The sequence below is a fragment of the Panthera pardus genome, unplaced genomic scaffold, assembly GCF_024362965.1.
Source record: "Panthera pardus isolate Hobbes unplaced genomic scaffold, ASM2436296v1 HiC_scaffold_24, whole genome shotgun sequence".
Lineage (NCBI taxonomy): Eukaryota > Metazoa > Chordata > Mammalia > Carnivora > Felidae > Panthera > Panthera pardus.
Window position 1 is genome coordinate 44,563,673 of NW_026526810.1, and position 23,182 is coordinate 44,586,854.

General features: G+C 45.0%; 1 protein-coding gene across 1 annotated transcript in view; it reads left to right on the forward strand.

Annotated features, from left to right (window-relative positions):
- Positions 1-23,182, forward strand: part of MYO5C (myosin VC) — a 103,547-nt gene that overhangs the window by 10,142 nt on the left and 70,223 nt on the right. Inside the window, exons 2-9 of the mRNA XM_019442094.2 lie at positions 891-1,001; positions 6,299-6,464; positions 7,051-7,195; positions 10,253-10,409; positions 12,308-12,451; positions 13,455-13,536; positions 14,583-14,690; positions 20,884-20,990. Of these exons, the coding sequence (XP_019297639.2) occupies positions 891-1,001; positions 6,299-6,464; positions 7,051-7,195; positions 10,253-10,409; positions 12,308-12,451; positions 13,455-13,536; positions 14,583-14,690; positions 20,884-20,990 (1,020 nt within the window). The remainder of the gene's footprint in view (positions 1-890; positions 1,002-6,298; positions 6,465-7,050; positions 7,196-10,252; positions 10,410-12,307; positions 12,452-13,454; positions 13,537-14,582; positions 14,691-20,883; positions 20,991-23,182) is intronic.

Genomic DNA, 23,182 nt, shown 5'->3' on the forward strand with positions numbered 1-23,182 from the left:
GAGAAGTCCAAGGGTGCAGACAGCTGCTTCTCACCGTGTACTCCCATGGCCTTTTTTGGTGCATGCAGGTGGAGAGAGAGCATGCATGTGAGCTCTCTGGTGTCTCTTCTTACAAGGACACTTATCCCATCATCAGATGAGCGCCTTATAACCTCATTTAACCTTCACCCCCTCTTACAGACCCTGTCTCCAAATTCAGTCACATTGGAGATTAGGGCTTCAACATAAGAATTTGTGGTGAGCTCAGGGGTGGGGGGACTTGATCCAGTACATAGCAGTGTGGTTCTGCCTAAAGACTTATCCACCAGCACTGAGCCAGGTGCCCCCACAGCTACATCTGGATTTCTACACTTGCCGCAGCAGGAATACTTGGCTTCTACCAACCAGTGCTGAAATAACACTGCTGTAACAACACTTCATAGCATCTGGCAGAGTGCTTTCAACGACACAGTCTAACTTAACCTGGCAGCAAACCTGTGAAGTAGGGACTGTACCCATTTTGTGGATGAGAAGAACACGGTGTAAGAAGTTAAGTGTCTGGCCCACAGCCCCTCAGCCGATCCGTGGTGAACCAAATCCCTCTGCTCCAACTCTTACAGATAGTGCCCAGAGCTTCCCGTTAAGGGACTCGTGATTTCCCTTCCATTCCCAGGCTTTTAGTTTCCCAGGAGTATTTAGGAGGCTTTGGGAATTCTGTTGCCTATGAAAGGAAGCAGCTAGGCCTGGTGCACTGTAGACATACTAAAGATTACTTCATAAACAAAAATTAGGTAAAATACTCCTAATGAAGGAACTGAGTAGACAGAAATATCCCTGAGTCTAATTATCTAATGATCTGTGTTTTTGTTTTCCAAGTTCTGAAATTAAGCCTGTTTTATTCTGTTGGTCAGTACAACAGGGTATGGATTCCTGATCCTGAAGAAGTTTGGAAGTCTGCTGAAATAGCAAAGGACTACAAAGTTGGTGACAAAGTCCTGCGACTTTTGCTGGAGGATGGAACGGTGAGGGTCCTTGCTGGCTGTGGCTGCCACAATGTATGAAGGGTAACTGGGATGTATGTGGAGGGGGCACAGCCCCTGTGGGAGGAGCCTGGGAGAGGGCACATGGGGGGTCATCCAGAGTGGCTGGCTGGTGCTGTGGGTCCACTATTTGTACCGCACCCCCCCACCCCACACACTGCCCTAATGAAGGCATCAAGTGCCCTGTGCTGCATACCTGGGCATCCAGCATGGCTGGGAGAACACTGGAAAGTGATTTGCCGTTTTGTTTAAATGTTTATTTTATTTTTGAGAGGGAGAGAAAGAGCATGTGCACAAGCAGGGTAGGGGCAGAGAGAGGAGGACAGAGGATCTGAAGTGAGCTCTGCACTGACAGCAGAGAGCCCCATTGGGGCTGAAACTCATGAGCCGTGAGATCATGACCTGAGCTGAAGTCGGACGCTCAATCAACTGGGCCACCCATGCACCCCAGTAATTCACCATTTTGGTTTCATGGGTGTCAGCATAGACACTGGGCAAAGATGAGAAACTTGAAGAAAAGTGGTTGGAGCCTAAGGCATCAACCAGTAGAGAAAAACCTCAAGATGGGAAGAGGAAGAGAAGTAGAGGAAGGAGAGAGAAATCAGGAAGGGAGAGGGAGGAGTGAGAGGAGAACAGAAGGAGGGAAAGTCCATCTGTAGGTGGTTGGATAGAAACAGTAAGAATTGGGAGCTCCAGGACGGCGTGTGGCAAGGTGGTTAGGGAACTGACGGGAGAAGGGACAAGAGGATAGGAATGCCCAGCTTTGTGTGATGTGTGATGTGTGAAGAGCCTGTCAGTGCTGGTGTGGCAAAAGATCATGTCAGTGGTGGTTCCTGTGCTGCAGTGTACCTGTGATCAGGCCCTCTCGAAGGCTGGATGTGTCTTTTGATTAACAGCTTCTGCAGATTTTACCACTCCTTTAAGTATCATGAGCTGTCCTTTGCCCCCATAGCCATAATGACATCCCACTGGATCCATAGCTAGCATGAGTCAACTCCCTGGATGCAGAGCTAGACAAAGTATTCATGTTCCATTTGGATGTCAGAGTTGGTCCGGGGAATATCATATGAATATTAAAATGCTGGAATTTTTGAGTCATGCACATGGTCTCTGTAGAAACAGGACACTCTTGGGGCATCTGGGTGGCTCAGTCAGTTGAGCATCCAACTTCGGCTCAGGTCATGATCTCTTGGTTCATGAGTTTGAGCCCTGCATGAGGCTCACTGCTGTCCACGCAGAGCCTGCTTCAGATCCTCTGTCCCCCTCTTTCTTCCCCTCCCTCGCTTGTTCTCTCTTTCTCTCAAAAATAAATAAACATAAAAAAACAAACAAACAGGGCACTCTATTTCCAATCAGACTGTCCTGGATTTGGGAGTCGTCTCCTGAGATCCCAGGTAGGAAGATGAGCAGAGCAACTAAAGACACTTCCTCAAGAAACATACTATCTGGATTCAAAGCTTGTGAAGGCCACTTGCTAAGTTTATGACCCTTAGCCTCTAGCTTTCCTCATATGCAAATTGGAGTTAATAATAGCAGGACCTCACAGGGTTGCTGAAGATCAAACGAGATGATCCATGTCTGGAGACCACTGGAGAGAGACACAGAGAGAGGACACTGCTACTTCCATTTAGCCAACCCTTCCCCACCAGTAGCTCTTTGCAGCCTTGTGGAGCACTTCCTGCATGCACTCTAGGTTCTCATTAGGGATCAGGTGTCTCCGCGGAGAAAAATCTCAGACTCCAGCTGCAGTGGCAGTTTGCAGCTTTAGTGAAGTCAGCAGGGCTTCAGGTAGCGACATTCCTGGCTCTGAACCCCAGCCAACGAGAGGCAGGTAAGTGGGCAGGTGGCCAGATAGCTCCTTAGCTTTACAAAGCCTGCTTTGTGTAGGAAAATGTCACCTCTGCCTTCAACTGTTAATCTAATGTTCTTTATGTTTTCTCCCCTCCCCCCAATGACTCTTGATTTTCTCTCTCTGTCTCTCTCATACATAACACACACACACACACACACACGTGTGCGTGCACGTGCGCACACACACGGGCTGAACTAGAAAAGGAGGTTGTTAATTTAAAACAGATAACAGAAGAACTCAAGGAAAGAAGTTATATATGAGCAACAATTTATCTTACTCTCAAAATAAAAGTCTATAGATTAAGAATATTCTGCTTAACTGAACTCCTGTCTTATACCAGTCACAAAAATTAATTCAACATGGATTAACGACTTAAATGTAAGACCCCAAAACCACAACACTCCTAAAAGAAAACATAGGAATAAAGCTTCTTGCCATAGGACTTTGTGATTTTTTTTGGATTTGACACCCAGAGCACAAGCAACAAAATAAAAAATAAGTAGATGTGACTACATCAAAGTAAAAGGCTTCTGCACATCAAAAGAAATTGTCCACAAAGTGAAAAGACAACCTACAGAAGGGGAAAAAGTATTTGCAAGCCATATATCTGATAAGGGAGTAATATCCAAAATATATAAATAATTCTTGCAACTCAAAAGCAAAAACAAAAACAACAACATCAAAAATGAAAACAAAACTCATAAAAGAAGGGCAAAGGACCCGAACAGACAATTTTCTGAAAAAGATTTTTACAGATGGCCAGCAGACACTTGGAAGGATTTTTGACATCCCTAGTTCTTAGGGAAATGCAATTCAAAACCACCATGAATATCACCTCACTCCTATTAGAATGGCCATCATCAAAAGGACAGAAAGTCCCAGGACGCCTGGGTGGCTCAGTCGGTTAAGCATCCGACTCTTGATTTCAGCTCAGGTAATGATTTCACGATTCATGGGATCGAACCCTGCATCAGGCTCTGCACTGACAGCATGGAGCCTGCTTGGGATTCTCTCTTTATCCCTCTCTCTGCCCCTCCCCCATTCTCTCTCTCTCTCTCAAATAAACATTTAAGAGAAGGACAAAAAAACAAATGCTGGTGTGGATGTGGAGAAAAGGGAGACCTGTGTACTGCTAGTGGAATTGTAAATTGAACAGTCACTATGAAAACCAGTATGGAGAACCCTCAAAAAAATTTTTTTTAAGTTTATTTATTTTGAGACACAGAGAGAGCATGAGTCGAGGAGGGGGAGAGAGAGAGAATCCCGAGAAGTCTCCGAGCTCAAGATGGGACTCGATCCCATGAACAATGAGATAATGACCTGAACTGAAATCAAGTCAGATGCTCAACCCGCTGAACTACCCAGTCACCCTCAAAAATTTTTAAACAGAGCTACCATATGATCCAGCCGTTCCACTTCTGGGAATATATCTAAAGGAAACAGAAACACTAACTCAAAAAGATAGCTGCACCCCCATGTTTGTAGAGCATTATTCACAATAACCAAGATGTGGAAACAACCTAATTGTTCATCAACAGATGAATGGATAAATAAATTGTATATATGCAGCACCTGAGTGGCTCAGTCAGTTAAGCATCTGACTCTTGGTTTCAGCTCAAATCATGGTCTCACAGTTTGTGAGTTCAAGCCCTGCATTGGGCTCTGCACTGACAGCGTGGAGCCTGCTTGGGATTCTCTCTCTCCCTCTCTCCCTCTCTCCCTCCCTCCCTCCCTCTCCCTCTCCCTCTCCCTCTCCCTCTCCCTCTCCCTCTCCCTCTCCCTCTCCCTCTCCCTCTCCCTCTCCCTCCCCCTCCCCCTCCCTCTCTCTCCCCACTCCTCTTCTCTTCTCTTCTCTCTCTCTCTCTCACTCTCCCCCCCTCCCCACCGCAGAATAAAAAAAAAAAAAAAAAAAAAGATACAAACATCCAGTTACAAGATAAGTTCCAGGAGTGTAATGTGCAACATGATGACTGTGGCTACACTGCTAGGAAAATTAAACTAAATCTTGAGAGTTCTCATCACAATGAGAAGATTTTTTTCTTTTCTCCCTTTATTATTACATCTTTATGAAATGATGGATGTGAGCTGAACCTACTGTGGTAATCATTTCATAGTATATGTAAAACAAACCATTATGGTTTATACCTTAAAATTTTACAGTGATATATGTCAATTATTTCTCAATAAAACAGGGAAAAACAATATTCTGCTGGGGGCAGGTCCATGAATATATTTGCACTGAAAATGGAGCAGGCAGCTGTCATGATCCAATATAGTTGGCCTAGATTGCCCTGAGCTGCTCTCCAAACAGACCAATCAACAACAAACCAAATCCTCTCAGCATTGATAGGAGGCATTAGGACACATGCTTCAGAGCCAAACATATCCATACTGTGTGACCTTGGACGAGGAGCTTAACCTCTTTGAAGCTGTCTCCTTAGCTGTTAATTAGGGTACTCATGCCCTCCTTGGAAGGCAGGTTTGAGGAGTGCTGACTACATGGCATAGGGTGTGCATAGTGGGCACTTGCGAGGGGACAGCCAGGTCACTTTGTGGAGCTGGTTCAAGACCAGGTATCAGAAAGAAGGCGGCCTGGGAAAGTGGAAGGAAAACAAACTTGCTGGATAACCTTGATCAAGTCACTTCCCCAAGCTGTGAAATGAACGTAAAGGAAGTTAGAACAGGTGGTCATAAGGTCCCATGGTTCTCTGCCATTTGGAGCCCAGTCGTCTGTGGTGTCAGCACCACTAGGCTTGCTAACCTCTCCCTTCTACTCAGGCACCTATTTTGGGAATGCTAGGTGAAGTCTACCAGACAAGAGACCATCCCCAGCAAGTTACCCAGCCCAGGGCTGAGGGTAATGGGAACAGGCAGCCTTATAAGGGGGGCATGAGCCCTCAGACAGGAGTTACAAGAACATGGATCTTCTCAAAGAGTCACCACCACTCACATGGGCTCCTTCAGACACTTCTCACCACCCAGCAGAACCCTGTTTTCAGACAAAAACTTGGGTGGCTCTCAACATCTAAACTGCATACAAGTGGAGCCCTGTGATAGCAATGAGGATGGTGTGCCCAGGTCCCTGCCCACAACGGCTTTCCTGTACCTCTCATGGAAGCTTCAGTGAGGTCCTATAGCTCTGAGGACCCCTGGTCTGGTCCAGCCAGTCTTTTCACAGATGGGAGAAGAGAGGCCCAGAAAGAGCGAGTGACTTACCCCAGGGCCCATGTCCAATACCCTCGTCCCCTGGCTCCCGCTTTCCAAGAGTCAGCCGTGGAGATTATTTTCTCATTGCTACACATAGGTTTGTTTTTCAGAGTGTCAGGGACCACTCCAAACACATGGTAGGTAGGACAGAGGACTAGAGTTCAATAGAAACACCAAGGATCTTTTACTTCTTGAACTTTAATTTCCTCTTTGTCCACAGGAGCTGGATTATTCCATTGATCCAGAATCTCTGCCTCCACTCCGGAATCCTGACATCCTCGTGGGTGAGAATGACCTCACAGCCCTCAGCTATCTCCACGAACCTGCGGTGCTTCACAATCTCAGAATCCGCTTTGCAGAATCCAAACTCATTTACACCTACAGTGGTAAGGAGAGCGATTCTAGGAGAGCAGGAATGACCCGGAAACACGGTGCTTGCTGTCTAGGGTGTCCTGAGGACATTTTATATCGTGTTTATGTTAGAAATGTTGACTTCTGCCAAAATGTGTACTCACAGCTACACCTTTGCCCAGATTTCTATCTAACAAGCACAGAGGTTTGATCTTCAAGAGTCTGTTGTAAACAGAAGTGTCTACAGGTGGGGAGAATCTTCATCAAGAATTGATATCAGACTTCCCAGAAAAATATATCTGGGTAAAGCTTGTGTTTGAGTTTCTCATTGGATTTGATACATTTATTACTTACTTGGGGCAACGATGTTATCATATATTTACACTGAGAATTACAAAACCTTTCAGTTTTAGGGCATTCCCATCCGTCATCTCATCCAACTCTGAGAGTAGCCCAGAAATGTGGGTGGCATCTGTAGGCAACTGAGATTCAGAGCATTAAGTGATCTGCCCAAAGTCACATGGCAGGTTTAATAACTGGCGGAGCTGGGCTTACTCCAGAGACCCTGGAGAAATGGGTGACGGTCAGAACCTCAGCGCTGCATCTGGCATCTTTCCCCAGGAATCATTTTGGTGGCTATGAATCCTTACAAGCAGTTGCCAATCTACGGAGATGCCATCATCCATGCCTACAGCGGGCAGAACATGGGCGATATGGACCCACATATATTTGCTGTGGCTGAAGAGGCGTACAAGCAGATGGCCAGGTAGCCGCCTACTGGGTGGGACTTCCTCTTACTCTCCCAACACTCCTGCATTTGCTGGGCCCTCACAGTGGAGGGGAGACATCTGGTGTGGTCTCATTAAAGGTGACCATGCGACCAGAGAGTGAGGGCACTTGGTAGAGCAGACTAATGAGTAGCAAATGATTGTATGTGGAACCTGTCTAGACCGAGTTTCCTGGTTTTTCTTCCTTCTCAGTAGTCAAAGGTCAAACCTACCAATCTGGGAATAGCAGATGCTTCTCTTGCACTGTGTTTGGTTGGAGGAATATTGATTTATTCTCCACTGTGAGATGTTTAAGCTTTATTCCCCATCTAGCCCAGCAAAAAGTTACGATGGATGAGCACAGGTTTTAGATGTAAGAGCTTTGGAGTTTTATCCTCTTTCAGCTTCAATGTCCTCATCTGTAAAGTATGAAGAATAGAGAGGCACCTGGGTGGCTCAGTTGGCTGAGGGTCCAGCTTCGGCTTAGGTCATAATCTCGTGGTCCGTGAGTTCGTGCCCCACATCGGGCTCTGTGTGGACAGCTTGGAGCCTGGGTCCTGCTTCCGTTTCTGTGTCTCCCTCTCTCTCTGGGCCTACCCCACTTGCTTTCTCTCCCTCTCAAAAAATAAATAAACATGAAAAAAAAATTTTTAAGGTATGAATGAAGAATAGAAACACCATCTTATCTTTGCTGATCCTTTTACAGTTTGAAAAGAACTCTCCGGACAGTGGTCTCCTTTAAGTCTTGCAACACCCCTGTGAAGTCAGTTGAGCCACCATCATTGCCCTCATTTCATAAATGGAAACCTGAGGCACAGAATCTGGACCCTACATAATCTAGGCAACCATCTGAGTTTCCTCAGCTTTAGTGTCTTCCATCTGTGAGCCAGACACTCAGAGAGCACCCATTCTACGTTCCACTGCTTATAATCAGGAAAAAATAATGGTGGTGTGTGTGGTTCTCTCCTACCAAGAAGGCTGGTGGGCATTTTAGAACTCGCATGGCACCTCTCCCAGTCATCAGGGACTGGATGCCTTTTAGATCTTCTGTCCGTGGAGTGAGACCCTCATCCTGAAGGCAAGCTAATACTTAGCCATCTCCTCCATATTGTTGGCACCAGAGTGTCAGAGGGGAAGTATGTGCCCCTCCTGGTTAAAGAGACTTCCCAGAAGCCCCACAAAGACTTCTGCTCACAGCTGGTCTAGGACCTATTCACAGGGCCATGCCTGGCGGCAAGTAAGGTTGGAATAGGTAGTCTTTTATATGCACAGCAGTGTTCCCACTGAAAATTGGGGCATAGTCTCTAAGAAGGAGGGGAGGAGGAATGTTGGATAGAGATTCACCAGTTAATAACCAGTTACCTTGGTCTCTGCTACAGCAAATTTCCTCCAAACTGAAAAACACCCGTGGTTCTAGGATTTGCCCTGGCTCCCTATAAGTCTTCCAGGCACTCTGCAATTAAGGTCCATGGCTCATAGCCTGATGGGCCAGGGCTGCTCCTGTACATCAACAGTATGAACTCACTGGAGCTATCGGGCTGAGCCAGTTTCAACTTGAAAAGTCCATTTTCTCTGGAGGCCTGTCTGTCTAAATGTGATAGAACTGAACGTAAGGTAGGTTTATATTGGACTTGCTGATACTAACCTGGGAGTCAGAATAGCCCAGCTTTACTAAGCCCAGCTCCATTTCTATCTGGCGGGGGACACTGTAGGTGTCCGTCACTGATCTCCTCAGAGTCTTGCTCTTTTGGGCAGGAACTCCATCTCTAAGGTGCTCCCAGCATTCACAGGGAGGTGCTCTGCCCTGGGTCAAGTCACCTTACCTTTCTGAGTCATTGTTGTATCATTCCATAAAAATAGATACATGTGGCATAGGATTTTTGTGAGGCTTAAATGAGGATCCTTATAAAGTATTCATGGAGTGCCTTGTATCTATAAGCAGTGCTGGATACATAGAACAGCTTTATAGTACAGTCCTGCTATCACCTTATGATGCGAGAAGTTGAATACATTTTTAAAAATTTTTTTTAATGTTTATTTATTTTTGAGAGAGAGACAGAGCATGAATGTGGGAGGAGCAGAGAGAGAGGGAGACACAGAATCTGAAGCAGGCTTCAGGCTCTGAACTGTCAGCACAGAAACCAACGCAGGGCTCAAACTCTCAAGCCATGAGATCATGACTTGAGCTGAGATCGGACACTTAACTGACTGAGCCACGCAGGCACCCCCAAGTTGAATACATTTTTAAAGATCTCCAGCATGTGGGCTTACTGAACACCTATGTTCCCAAGCATGTTTTGAATAATTGCTCTCCAAATAATGCCTTTAAAATGTTTTATGTTTATGTGGGGATACAGAGGAGTTGACCTGGGCCCAAGATGGCTTTCTTTAGAGGCCTGCTTGCAAGGTTGGTGTAGGACTAGCCTCTGGGAACTTGGATTTTAGGAAGTTCCCCACCATTATCCAATTGAGGAGAGAGGTTCATTGTACCTTGACTGTGTAGATGATGTGGTTCATGCTGAGCACCTGCCTTCCTTCAGGGCATCTGGAATTTTGGTACATGCTCTGGCTATGTGACCAGCCCCCAATACAAACCCTGGCCACTGAATCTCTGAAGAGCTTTGTGGTAGACAGCACTTCCCATGTCTTGTCATAATTCATTGCTGTAGTAATTAAGGATTCACGCTCAGCTTCCTCTGGACTTGGCCCCATGTGCCTTTCTTCTTTGCAGAGTTAGCCTTTTGGTGTGATGAATCTTAGCCATGAACATGACTATGTACTGAGTCCTGTGAGTCCTCCTGGTGGGTCACTGACATGAGAGGGTCTTGGGGGACCCTCAACATGGGGGACAGGGCAAGAAACAAAGTTTAGCTTGATCACATAGAAAAAAAGACTAGAAGGGAATTCACTGGAATGTTAAAAAGTAGTTACCTTAGAGTAATGAAACAAAGTTTACCTTCTCTCCCCTTGTCTGTGTTTTTCTTACTGAGTCTATATTACCTTTTTAATAGGAAAAAAAACAGTATCTAAAAAATCCTTTAATTTACTTGCTTTAGAAACAATAAAAATCAGTCAATAATTGTAAGTGGGGAGTCAGGTGCTGGAAAGACAGTGTCTGCTCGCTACGCCATGAGATACTTCGCCACCGTCAGCAAGTCCAGCAGTAACGCCCATGTGGAGGACAAGGTTCTGGCATCGAACCCCATAACTGAGGTGTGTACCCTGCGGGAGGTGGGGAGTGGGGTCACAGGCAGCAATGTGCAATAATGGAGAAGTGGATTGGTTTGTGTATATGTTTCCCTGGCTAACCTGAATCCCTCGGCTTTAAAGACCATAGAAGTGAGGGCCAGAAAGTCTGTTCTCTGATAGGATTTGAAGGAGCTTGAAGAAGAGACTACCCTGCTAAGGCTCTCTCCTCAACCTGCTGGGCTAGAAATCAGATTTCAGGAGTCCTGTGTCTATATTTATATACCAAAGGAAATTTCCTTGACCACAGACACCACTGGTGCACTGAGACCACTGGTGTTCTTCAGCCAATGACCCCAAGTTTTATGAGCTGATTGTTAAATATTCAGAAATTTTTTGGTAAGCTGACTATTAAAATTTTGATAGTTCAACATCAGTCACGGTGGGAATATTTACACTTTATAAATTGGCAAATGCCACATATCAAGGCTCTTCTGCTTCCCTCTCTGAGAGCTGATCCACCAGCCCAACTCTGACTGGGAGAGCAGTGTGAACAAGACCAGTCCTCATGGCACCCAGGAGCAAGGAGACAGCCCTTAAGGAAGAAGCGTCATCGCAAAGGCTCAGGAGATGATCAAAGGCCAGCTCTGCTTTGCAAAGTGGGAAAAGGACTGATTTAAATTTATTTGGAAGCATTGCAAAAAATTAAGACCATTAGATTCCTAGATCTCTTCTCTCTGTTTTCTCAAATCAAAATCATCAATGTTTATCAGGCCTATTTTGTTGAAGCCCCTGTACCAGATAATATAGGAAGTAATGGAAAAGAATAAGCCCCAGTCCCCAAGTTTTAAGACTCCTCTAACATAAACACGTTTAAAGTTAAATGGAGGGACGCCTGGGTGGCTCACTCGTTTAAACGTTCAGCTTCAGCTCAGGTCATGATCTTACGGTTTATGAGTTTGAGCCCTATGTTGGGATCTGCACTGACAGTATGGAGCCTGCTTCAGATTCTCTCTCTCCCTCTTTCTGCCCCTCCCCTACTCAAGCTGTCTCTGTCTCTCTTAAAATAAATAAACTTAAAAAAAATAAATGGAAACATAAACCACAATCTAAGATAGCAGTAGAAAAGTTGTCCAGAGGTACTGCCCAGTGGGTAAATTTGTGTGATTATTTGTTTAAGGTTGGTCTCATCCCCTAGATTATAAGCTCCACGAAGGCAGGACCATGTCTTCTTGGTTCACCTTTGTCACCCAAGGACGTGGTGCATAGCAGGTGCTCAGTAAATATGTGTTGTCAGAAAGCATGATGACCTGGGCAGGAAGTACAGTATGTGTGCATGAGAAGGGTACTTCAGATGAAAAATGCTCAGGAAGGGGGAGGGGATGGGCAGAGAAGAGACAGAATTCAAGAGTAGAAGTAAAAAGCAAAAGTCATGCCTAGAATATGGAAAGAATGGGAGAGGGCAGTTTTTTGGTTGAGTGGAAGGTCTGGGTAGAGAAGTGGTAAGAGATAGGGAAAGAAATAAAGTTTGAATGATGTGTTCTTTTAATTGAGCATCTGTAATATTTGGGGCATGGATGTGGTGATCCTCCCAACTCCGCAAGCTGCGTATTATTCCCGTGTTATAGATAAGAAATCCAGACTTGGAAAGATGAAATCACTTTTCTAGCATTACACAAACAGGAGCCTAGGAACCATGAAACATCAGAACCTGTGCTTGTTCTAATCCTGCTCAGTGTCTCCTAGCAAGATGGAGGAGAGCCTTGAATGGCAGGTAGAGGATGTGTCATGTCCCCTCTGAGCTTTGGGCTGCTTCCCTCACCCCCCAACCTTCCTCTGCTAAACAGACCTTATCCCAGCATACAGGATTGGATTTTATTAAGCAAAGATCTTTTTAACATTATTGAGGGTTCTCTGTTTTGTAGGCTGTTGGAAATGCCAAGACCACCCGCAATGACAACAGTAGTCGGTTTGGGAAATACACAGAAATCAGTTTTGATGAGAGAAATCAGATTATAGGAGCCAACATGAGAACTTACCTGCTGGAGAAATCCAGAGTTGTCTTTCAAGTAAGTATAAAAATATTAGTTAAGTTTACTTTTTCCCAACTCTTAAAGTACTGTTTACACTTACATACTCATTAGACAACCTACATTGCTTTGTGACTTGAAGAATAGAGTTTCCTATCTTTCATTTGCATTTTGGCTTATTTTTTTTTTCTGTTTCTTAAAAACAAAAAATTGATGGATAGATGCGATATCAGTGGAATGATATGACTCCACCAAAGGGAAGAATTATGATTTTTAATTTTGGGGCATTTAAAAGATCCTTAGTGTTTAGCAATCAAGTTTCTCTTTCTAGAACACAGAAACTGCTTGAAACAGACAAAGATGTTAGACTGGCTTTTCTGTCAGGAAGGGAGTGGGCTTACAGCTAGTGGGGTGGGGGGTGGGGAGTTAGGAGAAAGACCCTTCCGTCAGTAAAGTGGCGAAAATTCTCCTAGTTTTGGCCCAGGAGAGTAACAGTAAGCCTTATGTTGCAGGATGTTTCTTAAAAATTTCAACTAGTTCAGGGGCACCTGGGTGGCTCAGTCTGTTGGGCATCTGAGTCTTGATTTCAGCTCAGGTCATAATCCCAGGGTCATGGGATCAAGCCCTGCATCAGGCTGAGCATGGAGCCTGCTTGGGATTGTCTCTCTCTCCCTCTCTCTCTCTGCCTCTGCCCGCTGCTAGCTCTTTCTCTCACTCTCTCTCTCTCTCAAAACAAAAATTTCACCTAGTACAAATTACATTATTCTCACTTCGCAGAGTGTTTTCATTTACTAGCATTTTCTCTGGGGTCCTTGTCTGGAAGGCAATCATGAGCCAGCAGCTCTCCCTCTGCCAGTGAGCCAGCAGAGGGCAGCAAGTTGCTCACAGACTTATCAACCAGAGAAGAAACCCATGTAAGTGTTGGTGTCTGTGAGAGCAGAATTGTCAGTCCACGTTAGCCGTCTAAGACCCATTCCCTGAAAACCTCATGTTTTTACTGTAAAGGGTTGCCATAACTTCAGGATTTTTCTTTATTTTACAGTCAGAAAATGAACGAAATTACCACATTTTTTACCAGCTCTGTGCATCTGCGCAGCAGTCGGAATTTAAACATCTTAAATTGGGTACGTGGTGGTGATGTATGGAAGTATCTGTCCCTTTTATGTAGGGGATTAAATTCTAGGTTGATTTCTTCTTAGAGTAGTATCACTTAAAGAAATATTCTGTTCCAAGACATAAATCCTTGGGTTTAGGGGTGGAGCTGATGCCTCTAACTAAGGAGATAGATGGAGGGGCAGGGTGGGGGAGACCTTCAACTCCAGGGATTTTTTCAAAGCTCATGGGTGTTCATGATCATGCAGCCAGAACTACCTGAATAAGGCCTCCTGACCACTGGGACTTGGTGCTGTAAACCCCTATGCTTTTCTTTACCTGAACTTCCTTGGGTAGCCATTTTTCCAACATGTAAGACATATTTCCTTGTCTTCTGAGACGGAGTACCTCTGTCATAATTTGAGCTTCCTTGATGACTCAAGGTCATTATTATTTATAGTTCTGACTAATTATGCTGCAGGGACAGCAGAACTCTTTGTCCTTTAGCACAAACAGTGGACTCCTGTGCTGTCACAGCTCTCCTCTCTTGGTTGTCTGTGCTATATTGGTAGATAGAATTGTCCAGTAAATTTCTTCAGATCTCACATAAAGATAATACCTATGCCTGTCACAGAATGTGAGTAGCGAATGTGAAAGAGCCTTCTGAAGGGTCACAGTCACCTACTATTCAAATATTAGGTGTGCATATGGTTATCCTCTTGATTGTGGTGATGATTATGTCAAGGTATACATATATCAAAATTCATCAAATTACGCATCTTAAACATGTAGAGTTTATTCTGTGTTCAATAAACCCCAGTAAAGCTGTATAAAATGGTTGGATACGGGAACAAACACCATGAGCTTTTTAGTCATGCCCGTGTTTAAATTCTTGCCCTGCCTCACTTTTCGGAGCCTTGGCTTCTGTGTCTGTAACGTAGAATTCTAAGGAATAAATGCATTCCTGTGTGTTAGGTGCTTACCACAGCGCATTACGTGTGAGCTTCCTGCCTTGCTTCTGATAAACACATATGTACACATGTATGTGTCACAGACATTAACAATCTTTTGATTTCAGGGAGTGCAGAGGAATTTAATTACACAAGAATGGGAGGCAGTACTGTCATTGAGGGTGTGAATGACAGAGCAGACATGGTAGAGACTCAGAAGACCTTCACACTGCTGGGTAAGTTGAAGTGTCCTGAACAAGGTGTGGCCATTTTCTCTTTTAAAAAAAAGGAAAGACAGGGATGCCCAGGGTGCATGTGTTTAAAGAGTCCTAATAAATTCTAATCTTAGGATGAGCCAGTCAGAATATATTTGGAGGCCAAGCATTCAAGCCTATGCTTTAACCTTAAAAGATCTAGAAATCAACTCGTTAGCCCTCAGGCTCGCTGGTTTGCAGGTGAGAAACATGGGCTGTGCTCCAGTGGCTGCCCCAAAGCTCCTCTGGGCTGACTTCGGAGAAGACTGGCTTACATGAAACTTACCGAGTGCCACGCACCATCCTAAACACTTTGTTACCTGTATTAGCTTGTTTAGTTTACAAGCACTTTATGAGGTGGACGGGGCATTTCCCCCCTTTTACCACAGGGGAATGGAGAAGTCTTAACGACATTTTTATATAGAAAACAAGATCTTGGATTGCTTGGTCTTTCTCCACTTTGCCTTTCCCACATGGAGCTCACATTTGGAAAGTGTCTATCAAATGACATTGATAATAAAAATTATCATTCACTTTCCCATAGTGTATCAGTGTAGACTTTAACACCTACCTGCCAGTCAAAGCTTCCGATCTGTGGTTTGAGACAACAGGCCATTTTTACATCTCACAGAGAGTATTTGTTTTACCAGTTTGTTTTCATTATTGTGGCTTGGTTGACTATATTTAAATGTAAAAGGCAAAGAGTTCCAGGTTAAATGTATCAGAAAAATAGGCAAGATTTGGATAATGGTGAATGAAAACTGGTTGGTTTCCTAAGCACAATTAACGATCTGATTTTGCCTCTTCCAAATGCATTAAGGAGAAGGGCAGTTTAAGTATTGTATAATAAGATAAACACTTTGGGTACTGATAAACATTTTCTTAAGATAATTATAGTCATAATTTCATCTTTTTATAATGTGCTCCATTGAGAGAGAACATCGTGTATGAGGAGGGATCAGGTAGCCTCACTCTGGCACGGCCCCTGTGGGACCTTGGTCCACATGCCCTGTCCTCCTTCCCACCTCTACCCTTCCGACACTCCTTCCCAGCTCTATAATGTTTCACCTCACAGCAAAATGATACAAGAGAAATAGAGTAGGCTTTGGGGTCAAATAAACATGACTTGAAATCTAGTTGGCAGGACTCTAAAGGGGTTGCCCTTTCTGAGATTCAGTTTCCTGATCTGTAGAATGGCCATATTCCTTACCCACAGGGCTCTCGTGATAACTGGTAAGGAAATGTACGTGGAAGTCTCTGACACCAGGCTGAGCATGTAGCCAGTGCTTGCTAAATATCACAGCCTGCCCTCAATCTCTGTTTGCTATTGTCCAAGCCCTAGCCATCCTTTGAGCAAAATACCCCCTTCTCCATGAAACCTTCCCTGATCATTGGAGACCAGCAGCAGCAATTTTTTTTTTTTCACTGCCTCACACAAATCAGATGGTTTTCACAAATATCCACACTATCGGGTCCAGGACTAGGGTGAGGCAGGAGAGGCGACTAGAGCACAGACTTGAAGAAGGCACTCAGGTACTCATTCTCAGGGTGACACAAATGTCGGGTCAGCCCCTGGCACCCAGCTTGCCTCACCTTGTCCCACCCAGCCTTACACACCTGGCGTGGGTGTCTTGAAAAAGCCCCCAAAGTCTTGTGGGGAGATAGAGTAAAACAATCTACTGTCTCTCATGGCTGTTAATGGTGTAGGCTGCCCGGTGTCAGAAGTGGGTGGGGTGGAAGGAGGTTGGGGCCATCTTCCCCTGACCTTCCAGGGAGCCCTCTCAGCCTGTGACTGGTGTGGTGGGCAGAATGCCAGGAATGTGATGGACTCTGCACCTGTTTACTCTCTACCAAGCCTGTGACTTAAAGATGCTAGCCCAGTGAATGTCTCCTTTGATCAGCTGTGCCTTGGCCATTAGACCTCATAATTTAGTAGTAAATTATCTATCATCATGTATTTGCTCCGATTTTTTTCACGTGTCATAAGATGGGTCTGTGGCCTTTCATAGATCACTTACTTTTTTCTGGGCATCAGTTTCCCCATTGTTCCAATTACCGATTGCTGTTTCCCCAAATCTTAGTGGCCTAATATGACCCATTATTATTATGTTTTGTGATTCTGGGGTGACTGGGCTCAGCTGGATACTTCTCATTTGGGGACTATTCTGTGCCGGTGGTAGGGGCCTGATCTTCTGAAGCCTTCTTTCTCCTATGAGCTGGAATGGTTAGAAGTACTGGGGCCTGGGCAGGCATCTCTCTCTCTCCACAGGAACTTCCTCACAGCACGCTGGTCCCAGGGTAAATGAACTGTGCACGTTGTGGCTAGCTTCTCCCAGAGCTGGTTACAGTAGGCTTGGTGAAATCTGTAAGACTTTATTAACCAGCCTCAGAAGTAAAGCAGCATCACTAATGCCATGTGCTAATGGTTAAAAGTGAGTCACAGGGCCAGCTCAGACTCATAACTCATGGTGAGAGAACTGTATCGTACGTGAACACTGGGAAGATGATGCACTGGGGCCATCTTTGGAGAGTAGCCACCGCCCACCCACCCCCACCCGTCCCAGTAGCTGTTAGGGATGCTGTGAGGATTAAGAGATAATGTCTAAAGTGGTTTATGAACTATGGCATGCTATATCAGTATGCAAGATCAGTATATATTTAATGAAAGCATGACTTCACTGCATGAATCACTAAAAAATGTCCTAGACCAGAGGTCAGCAGATTGCTGTCTGTTTTTGTAAATAAAGTTTTATTGGAACATAGACACACTCATTTGTTTAAATATGGTCTATGGCTGTTTCCATGCTGTGGTGGCAGAATTGTGATAGACTGTACAGCCTGCAAAGCCTAACAAGAAAACATTTGCCGCCCTTTGTCCTAGATGGTAGAGTGAGCATAGTTGATGGATTCCTTAGAGTTTTCTTACAGTATATGAAGATTCATGGATGGACTTCATGAAGCTATCTTAGCTTCGCCCCTGTGTGTCTCACCAAGGAAGTTCCCTGATGACTGCGTGCCAGGCAAAGAAATTTGAGCAGATGGCAGAGGTGCATTCACTGTTGTGGAGTGGAACCAGATGACCTCACTGTAACTTTGAGCTTGCCATCATCCTGTTACCCCCCCCCCCCCCCCCCACGCACAACCAAATACCTCATTCTGCATGTTGATTTCAGGGTCTCTAAACCTTTGCCATCCAACACAGTAGCCATCAGCCACAAGTGACTGTTTTCATTTCATTTAAATTAAAATGAAATAACCTTCGGGGCATCTGGGTGGCTCAGTCTGTTAAGTATTCAGCTTCAGCTCAGGTCATCATCTCATAGTTCATGAGTTCGAGTCTCATGTCTGGACTTGTCTGTGCCAACAATTCAAAGCCTGGAGCCAGCTTCAGATACTGTGTCTCCCTCTCTCTGCCCTTCTCCTGCTCACACTCTGTCTCTCTCTCTCCCTTGAAAATAAATATTAAAAAAATATGAAATGAAATAACCTTAAAAATTCAGTTTCTCAGTTGTATTAGGCATGTTTCAAGTGCTCCTAAGCACATGTGACTAATAGCTACCCTATTGGACAGCACAAATACAGAACATTTCCATCACCTCGGAAAGTTCTAAACAGCAGTACTTCTCCTAATAATGTGTGTGCCTTGTTGATACTGCTTGTCTCACTGCTGTGTTCTCTTGTTTGGGTCTCAGTGTTCTCTTTTTTAGATGGAGATCTCCTCAAGGGCAGACTGCCTAACTTGAATCATATGTAGGTTTATAGCACCTTTGGTCAGACCACCCTTTTTAAAAATGTAATTGCTAAATAAGTACTTTGTTGATTTGCCCATTGCTGTGGTTAGTTATGAAGCTAGTATGGAGAAAGCAGTGAGGTCATCTAAGTTCAATATGCGCATACATTTCACAACACATCCCATACATGGTTCTCTGAAGTCTGCTCAAACTTCTTTGCTTGGCATGGGGTTGTCAGGGTCCTCTGTGTTTAGGGTCCACAAAGGGATGTAGCTAGGATGGCTTCATGAACTCCACGGGTCTTTTCACATATTGCAGTGGTCGCTGGCCTTAAACTGCTTGGATGCTCAGCGTGTCCTAACCCTTCTTTGTCTTAGTTTCCCCCTCTATGAAATGGGAACCATGATGGTGCTCACTTCATATAGTTGTTGTAAGCATTAGATGAGATGATACATGGAAAGTACTGGAGACAGGGTCTGGCACAGAGTTCCTTCCAGTTCTGCTCCTGAGACACCTTAGCTGGTCATGGATTTATGTCCCGATAAAGCAGAAGGGGATGTACTTTGACCAAAAGCTCCTTTCCTTTGTTCTTCTGATCTCAATTAACCCTTTTATCCTTGCCTGACCATTTACTCTCTGACAGAATGAATACCCTGGAAAGAGTCAGACTTGGCCTGGACCTCAGGCTCAAGATCCTTGCCTGTTGTGCTTCTCACTGAAGTCTCATTCAGGCCAGCCACACTTTCACATGACCTTGCCTCACTAAAGAGAATTCCTTCACTGAGGTCTTAAGTCCTCTCCTTCACATCCTCGCTTTGGAGTTAGTTCACTTTCGTGGATTCTGGAAGATGTGGAATAGTGAAATGATTTAGTTATGGATCAGTCACACAGTGAGTGGGGAATGCCAAAACGAAGATCCCCAGATGGCGTGTTTTTAGTTGCTTTTCCTCCTCACTGACCTGATGCTTGTCCTGGTAGCGGCCTGGGGCGGGACGGGGGGTGGGGGGTTATTTCTGTTAGACACATCTGTCTTTCTAGTGGAAGCATTAAGTCTAAACAGAAGGCAGCAACAATGCCTAGACTCAGGCTGAGCTGGAACCTTCCACATATTTTTGGTTTGAAATCTTTTGCACCTTTGGTTTTGTTTAATCTTTGAAGTAGAGAAGACTGTCTAGGTTCTGAAATTATTTAAGAACATGACCTAGCTGCTATTGAAATAGTGCAGGTGTCCTCAAGGGAGAAGCAGAGGGTGGCTGTGGCCACTCTTACTCAGCATTTAGGACCTGCTGTTTTTTGCTTGGAGGGAGTGGGGGGAGTCACAGGTGATCACACCTGCCATTCCCACGCAGACCAGGGAGCATGGATATCGACATGAATGAGCCTGCCCCCCCCCCCCCCACTCCTAGAGTATCTCCAAGCTCCTTGATGCACCACCTGGTGCCTACCCCCACCCCCCACCCTACTCCTGCCCTGGAGTCCTGACCTAGCAAAGCCCTGCTCACAACTGGCAGGTTCTCCATGGTGATTTGCAGACATTGGACACAAAATCCTCCCTAGTAGCTGGCTAGGTTTATTTTTGGCTCCAGGAAATGTGCTAATGACCTATGGTGACTGAGTATATTATATATTCATAATTTATATGCTACCTACAGCAGTCAGGGTCCCAGTGGGAAATACAGGGCCCACATAAATTTAGATAAAAGAAGGAGGGTTTATCTATGAAGGGACCAACTACAAAGATGTGGACACATCTGTGGGAGCTATAAGGGGCAGCAAGTAGCCAGGGTCAGGAGCAGAGCTGTTCACTGCTTTTTCCCATTTGGGCACAGTGGTGTCACTGGAGCCAGAAAGTAGGGTTGGGGGAAGTCATCACCAGACCAGGAGTGATGACCTGTCAGTTGGCAACACTGAGAGCCTGAGGCAACTTTGCAGGGAGAGAAACAGGGATGACCTATCTAGTACCTCTCTCCTCCTGATCTCTGATCTCCTGCCAACAGTCCTCGCTGGTCACACCCAACCAGAGGCCAGAGGGCATGAGACCCCATTGCCTTCAGCCAGATGGTTCAGCCCCCTGGGGCTGCAGAGGCAAATGGAATCATCCAGCACCCACCACAAGAAGAATTCAAGGAGCTTGTGAACCAAAAAAAAAAAAAAAAAACCACAATGAAAATAAAGGAAGCATATCACGTCGAATAAATGAGAGCTGATTCTCTCAGGAAACTGACATGAAGTGGTTACTTGCATGTTACTTTTTGTGTTGAACTTCTAGCAGCAATGCCAAAAGGGGAAACCTAGAGGGCTGCAGAATTCACGTCTGTGTCATTTCAAGTTCAGATCTTGGCACTGATGGCACTAGAGTGTCTTGAAAGAATTCAGGTGCTTATCTTACTAGTGTGAAGTAAGAGAAGAAATGCAGTAACCCTAATTTGGAAATTTTTTTTCAGGTTTCAAGGAAGATTTTCAGATGGATGTTTTTAAGATCCTAGCAGCCATCCTCCATCTGGGCAACGTGCAGATCACAGCGGTGGGCAACGAGAGATCCTCAGTTAGTGTAAGCCGCTGCTTTGTTTCACCTTCCTGTGTTCAAACAGTCATGAGTAGAGAGTCTTGTGGTTACCCTGCTTCTGCATCTTAGCACCAGGCACATTGGGCCCACCGGGGAGACCTGGTTTCAGGAGAAGAAAGCAAGGATTTCCAGGGCTGGCTTTTAAAGAGTAAAACTTCTTCCCCTTGCAACAGTAGAGGAGGGGGAAAGGCATTCTCTATGTGTTTTCCTTTATTCAGTAAATTTTTACCAAGTTCTTTCTATGTGCCAAGCCCTGCTGTAGGTTCTGGAGAAACAGCAGCAAACAAAGCAAGACAGGAAGCCCTTCATGGGGCTTATGCTCTAGGGGAAGGAAGTGGAGGGGAGGAGACACAATAAGTAATTATGGGCTCTGGCAGCTGGTGGTGGCTATTAAAAAGGAAACTGAAGCAGAGTAGGGGGTACAGAGGGGCTGTACGTCTTTGTGTAGAGCATTCAGAGAAAGCCTTGCTGATATGGTGGCGGTGGGCAGAGGCCTGAAGCTGAGAAGGTGAGTTGTGCCTGTATTGGGGGAAGAACATTCAAAAGTAGAGGGAACAGCAGGTGCAGAGGCCCTCAGGCAGGAGGTGTTTGAAAAATAGTAAAAAAAAAAAAAAAAAAAAAAAAAAAGATCAAGTCAATATATCCAGAGGAATGAGTAAAACAAGGGGTGGTACATGAGGCCAGAAAATGTGTGTGTGGGAAGAGAGGGTACAAGTCACATAGGGCCCTGAGGGAGCTGGATATGTTAAACAGAAAGGATGCCTCCTGCCTCCCAACACTTGCCTGCATTAAGCACCAATGGTGCTGGCTTTCTCTCTGGAAATATATTCCATAGAAGTTTTGTGACAGGTTTCTCTACTTACCAAACACAAAGTTAGTTTATATGTGTATCTCTTCGACAAAATTATGAGAAGTGATCCTTGGTAGCGGCATGTATTTGGTTATGCTAGTTAATATCCACATCAAGAAGAAAATAACATATAGTGAAAAATGTTTCTATGAAAATGTGCAGTCTCTTGACCTTTAAAGCTTGGCATATATATACACGTCTATCTTGTCAGCTGCCATCACCATAACAAAACAGCATAGGCTAGATGGCTTCAACAACAGGAAGTGGTTTTCTCATAGTCCTGAAAGTCTGAGATCGGGATGCCAGCATGGTTGAGCTCCTGATGATGGCTCTCTTCCTGGCTTGCAGATAGCCTCCTGCTTGCGGTGTCCTCACAGCGGAAAGAGGGAGAGAGAGCGAGAGCGAGAGCTCTGGTCTCTTCCTCTTCTTAGAAGGGTACTGATTCCATCATGGGGTCCCACCCTTATGACCTCATCTAAACACAGTCCCCTCCCATGGGCCCTACTCCAAATACTGTCACACTGGAGGTTAGGGCTTCAACATATGAATTTTTGGAGGACGCGTTCAGTTCATGATCTAACAATGTCCATTTTCATGTTCTCCAAAAGACTCATGGTAACAGTACACTGGTAATTTCTCGGCTCTCTGGTACCTGAAGTTTAGGGCAGAAGAGAACCAAACAGAGTGGATGGAGCATGTAGTTTTTGGCTCAGTGCCTCAGTTCTGTTGTCCTTTGACCAGGAAGTAATTTTCCTCCCTCTCCTCAAGCTCTCACACTAAGTGCCCCTCCCATCCCACCAGTGTCCAGCCCTCATTGGGTTAGTCAGTTCACATGAGACTGGAAGATTCTGGGAGAGGGGATAGTAGGCCTGGGTAGGAGCCTCTTGTGCATGTGGTGGGTGTTCTCCCTCTGTACCTTCCCATGTACCTCCGTGGAATGGGCTTCTGCACGCATTCTTTTCAAACTCCTTAGACTAAAGGTGTGATTTCCACCCAACAATTGCCCTTGCATTGAACTCTGTCCCATGAAGTTTGTTATGAAGGTAGTATTTTGGAGGAAGAGTTAAAACCACTAGACTAAAAATCCTTTGTTTATCAATCTAAGGAGACAAAGTCCTCGAAAAAGATGTATAATCTCCTTTATTGAAATTTTACTTATTTTGAGAGAGACAGAAACAGCATGAGTAGGGGAGGGGCAGAGAGAGAGGAAGAGAGAATCCCAAGCAGGCTTCACACTGCCAGTGCAGAGCCTGATGTGGGGCTCAAACTCACGAAACTGTGAGATCATGTCCTGAGCTGAAACCAAGAGTTGGATGCTTAACTGACT